The following is a 3,882-nucleotide window of genomic DNA, read 5'->3' on the forward strand; positions in this document are numbered from 1 at the left end:
TGATACGAAAAAAATTCATTAACAAATTTTTTTACTCTGCAGGTCCTTTCGCTAAATAAGGAAGGACTTAGTTAAAAGTTTAATAATTTTAAGCGAAAATAGTATTTAAAGAAATTTTGTTCCAAAACTTGTTTGTGCTTTTTTACATAAACTATGGGTCAGATGGAAAAATGTGTAAATAACATTTTATTCCTGTTATAATAATCTAATTAATTCTGAAAATAAACTCAAAAATTTCCATAAACAATGCATAAAAAGCCATTTTGGTGTTTTTTGTTCTTGTGTTTTTTGAAAAAACTACCAGGCAGACAGAAAATTGCATGATACAAATTATTATTTTCAATAACACCTAATCATCTTATAAACGATTATGCTAAAATATCCATACTTTTAGGAGATACAGCATGGTTTGTAAGAAAATGTTTAATTAACAACATCCAGAGAACGACCATGAATTCGCGATATCACCTTATACCGTCAGATTCAGGAGATTATTGAAACAAAAAGACTGCAGTCGCCGCACGACTGAGCGATTTTGATCTCACGCATGCGTCTAAATTTTTGATGATAATTCGAAATAAGCTCGTTTGACGCTGAACTTAATAACCATTCTCAAGATTTTTTTAGATTTTATTCTATCTTATTTAGTTCCGGACATAGCTTGCTAGAAGTGAGTGCATGTTTTTAATCGCTGAAGTGTCCCCATACTCCTGTACGGTACTGAATATTACAACAAGTAACAATAAAATACAGTTATGTAAAAAGTTGTAATTTTTATAAGACTTCTTCAGTTTTAATTAAGAATGCTCAATTTGCATATGAATTTGAAGTTCCAGATCTATAATTGTAGTATGGCATTCGAGTTTTTTCCTCCAGGTTAAGGAACAAAAATAAACATGAAAAGGCGTCCGTATTCGTCTTATGTCCTCTTATTTTTATTTTCACTTAATTTAAATGTTTTTTTCGAGCTTTTTTAAGGAATTTCTACAGCTTTTCTATAGATAAAGAAATTGTGCCACCTTTGCAAAATAGAAGCCGCGGTCTCTTATTTAACATGGTCGTCCAATCCCACAGTATTCAGTCGACCGCCACACGAACCGGAACAGAACAGAGCATTCGCATTTCTTCGGTTCGCTTATACTTCCATCAGTTCAGTCCCGGGCGCCGCGCCGTAAAAGACAGGTCGAAGAATTCTCATGGTGTACAGTTCGACAAATGCTCTAATATGTTTCGACCGGTCACTCCTTTCTGCGCTACTCTCATTGGTCTTCTTGCCATTTCACGTGAGTAAATTTAAAAAAATTTTATTAATAAGATAGGAAAATAGAAAATCTTGACAGTTTCTCTTATATTTTCAACGCGAAGTCAAATTTTCTTGCTTCTAACATAAAAGGAAGAATGACCTGCATCGAAAAAAGTGTTTCAGTAACTTAAAATACATAATTAGTGATTTTGGATGAATAAAAATAAATTTGGTAATTTGAATTTCCAAAGAGTAATTGAATTTTCTGTTAAAAAAGCTGAACCTAAATTTGAGAGAAAAATAAAATTGCTGTTAAAGATTCATGTTTGACAAACATGTCCATATACTAAGGACTTTTTGTGTTTATTGTGAGTTAATTAAATTATTTTCTTTTATGTTCAACTGTATCAATTACCCAGTCTCTCTACGGATCAATTAATTTAACTCGTGCGGTTTAATTTGATTTTCTATACTAACATAAAGGAAAAAGCTTCACTGATGATCAATTGAACTGCATTCTTGATTGAAAAAAAAATACTAGATACAATAATTTGTGTTCAATAATTGTTAAATTGTCTTAGCTATATGGAAAAAGTTTGTTTATGAAGGTCCCACTAAATTAATAAAGGAACCTTTTTAGCTAATGAAATATTTAAAATTAATTGTTCAACAAATACTAATCAAGCAATTCCGGTTAAATCTACAAATGGTTATTTGAATAAATTCAGCTAAAAGAAATAAACTATCAAAAAGAGTAACGGTTAAAAAACTAATTTTCAGACTGAAGTGCAAAAATAATTAAATTTTTTACGATCGCGATCGTTTTGCTCTCTTACTTCTTTTATCTGAATTTATTCGATTAACTATTAGGCGATTTAAACGTTTTTGTTCGAATTTTATTGGTTAAATGATTAAGTGGTTCAAGCACTCATCACAATTTGAATCTCTGCTGTTTTATGAACAAATTTGATTGATGTGGATTTACTTTAATCTGCATATCCCAGTAATGTTGATGGTACAAATGATTGTAAATTAGTGAACTCAAGGAAGTTTGCATTTATATTATATAGCCTAGAAACATAATATTGCAAAATCCTCGGGTTCTCCATAAAATACCCATAAAATAGCGGAACGCTCGACAAGCGTCAATGCTTTTAGTACCTACCTAGAAAAAATATAAACAAATGATAAATCTTCTCAATTTTTATACCAGTTTAATTACGCGTTTATATGTGACAATCGTCGATGTAATAAGTCATTCATTATAAGCCTCAATTGATTTGATTACTTCTTGGCCCATCAAAGATGTTCAAAAATATTACTGTATATAGTAGTTACATTTTATAGCTTCGTAATGACTTATAAAATTGTCAGTTTTAACAATAGGTTTTACACACATAATTGATATTTTTAATATATATATAAATTTTAGAGGGAGAAAGTAATTCACAGTCACTTTAAAGTACATCGACTTTATTTTCGACATTGAACTCACAGCACAGAATGAAGAAGTTTTCAAGTGTCATCAATTATTCTTATTATGCAGCTCACCCCCTTCACTTTTACGCTGATTTCTTTTCAATGAAAGTATATGACGAAGAGCGAAGCATAAAATGCATAATGCTTACTATAAATTTGGAATTAATGCTAGAGAAAGGTGCATATTTTTAAGTTCTAATTTTTTTTTAATTTGACCTATGTTATTTTACTTATTTTTTAGTTTCATAATTTTCTATTCTTTTACATATTAGAAAAAATAATTATTTCCTGGGAAATAACAATTAATGGATCTGTAAAGGTTTTAATGAATGCAAAGTGAATATTACCAGATACTATAATTAACATTTTTTTGTAATTATTCTAGAATAATTATTGATGTTATTGAATGAAAATCAAACGAGGAAAATGGATTTTTTCCTCGGTTGTAAACAATTATAATTGTGAAACCAGTTAATTAAGAATTTATTTTTTATTACATTTTGAAAAGGCATTTTTTAAATCTAGGGTGGCTACTTCGGGAAATCCAGGAAATGGCCAGAATTTTTTTGAGACAGTTAATAACGTTAAAGCACTTTCAGTTTGAATCATTTCTGATTGAGGACATGAATAAGGATTATCACTTCTAATAACTTATGTATACAAAATTGTATCAATTTGAAAAATTCATTATTTTTCATCTTTACCTCGTAATTTCTAAATTTATACATAATTAAATTTGAAATTTTTAAATTTTGCAATTGTCAAATTCCAAGCAATTAAAATCAACAATTATTCAGTGTTAATTGTTTAACCCAAATTTTCAGTTTTAAAACCTTAGTACTAAATTTCTTAAATGTATTATTATTATTATTATTATTGAAATATCACAGGCTTATTATGGTTACTGCCTAACATGTCCAAGGCATTTTTGGTCAGAGTTGGATATTTATTTTGATTATTTTGCATGGGGCTGTCCCGGTATATATCATCAGTCACGGACGAATTTTTATAATCCAATCAAGTAATCTATAACTGAAGTATCATCTGACATTCGTCAAGTATTTTCCCATAAAAGTCAGTTTCTCCCGAAGCCTCGAAGAAGATAGTCGCACTTTTTTTTAATGGGAAACGAAACAATTATAAATGGTTATGTGCGATTG

At 29.4% G+C, this 3,882-nt stretch overlaps 1 protein-coding gene across 2 annotated transcripts in view; it reads left to right on the forward strand.

Annotated features, from left to right (window-relative positions):
* Positions 1-1,097: 1,097 nt before the first annotated feature.
* Positions 1,098-3,882, forward strand: part of LOC117169986 (carbonic anhydrase 2-like) — a 123,181-nt gene continuing 120,396 nt past the window's right edge. For both annotated transcript variants that reach the window (XM_033356500.1, XM_033356501.1), the window contains exon 1: positions 1,098-1,283. In XM_033356500.1, coding sequence (XP_033212391.1) covers positions 1,226-1,283 — 58 coding nt within the window. In that variant the 5' untranslated portion in view covers positions 1,098-1,225. The remainder of the gene's footprint in view (positions 1,284-3,882) is intronic.

This window comes from Belonocnema kinseyi, chromosome 3 (assembly GCF_010883055.1).
Source record: "Belonocnema kinseyi isolate 2016_QV_RU_SX_M_011 chromosome 3, B_treatae_v1, whole genome shotgun sequence".
Lineage (NCBI taxonomy): Eukaryota > Metazoa > Arthropoda > Insecta > Hymenoptera > Cynipidae > Belonocnema > Belonocnema kinseyi.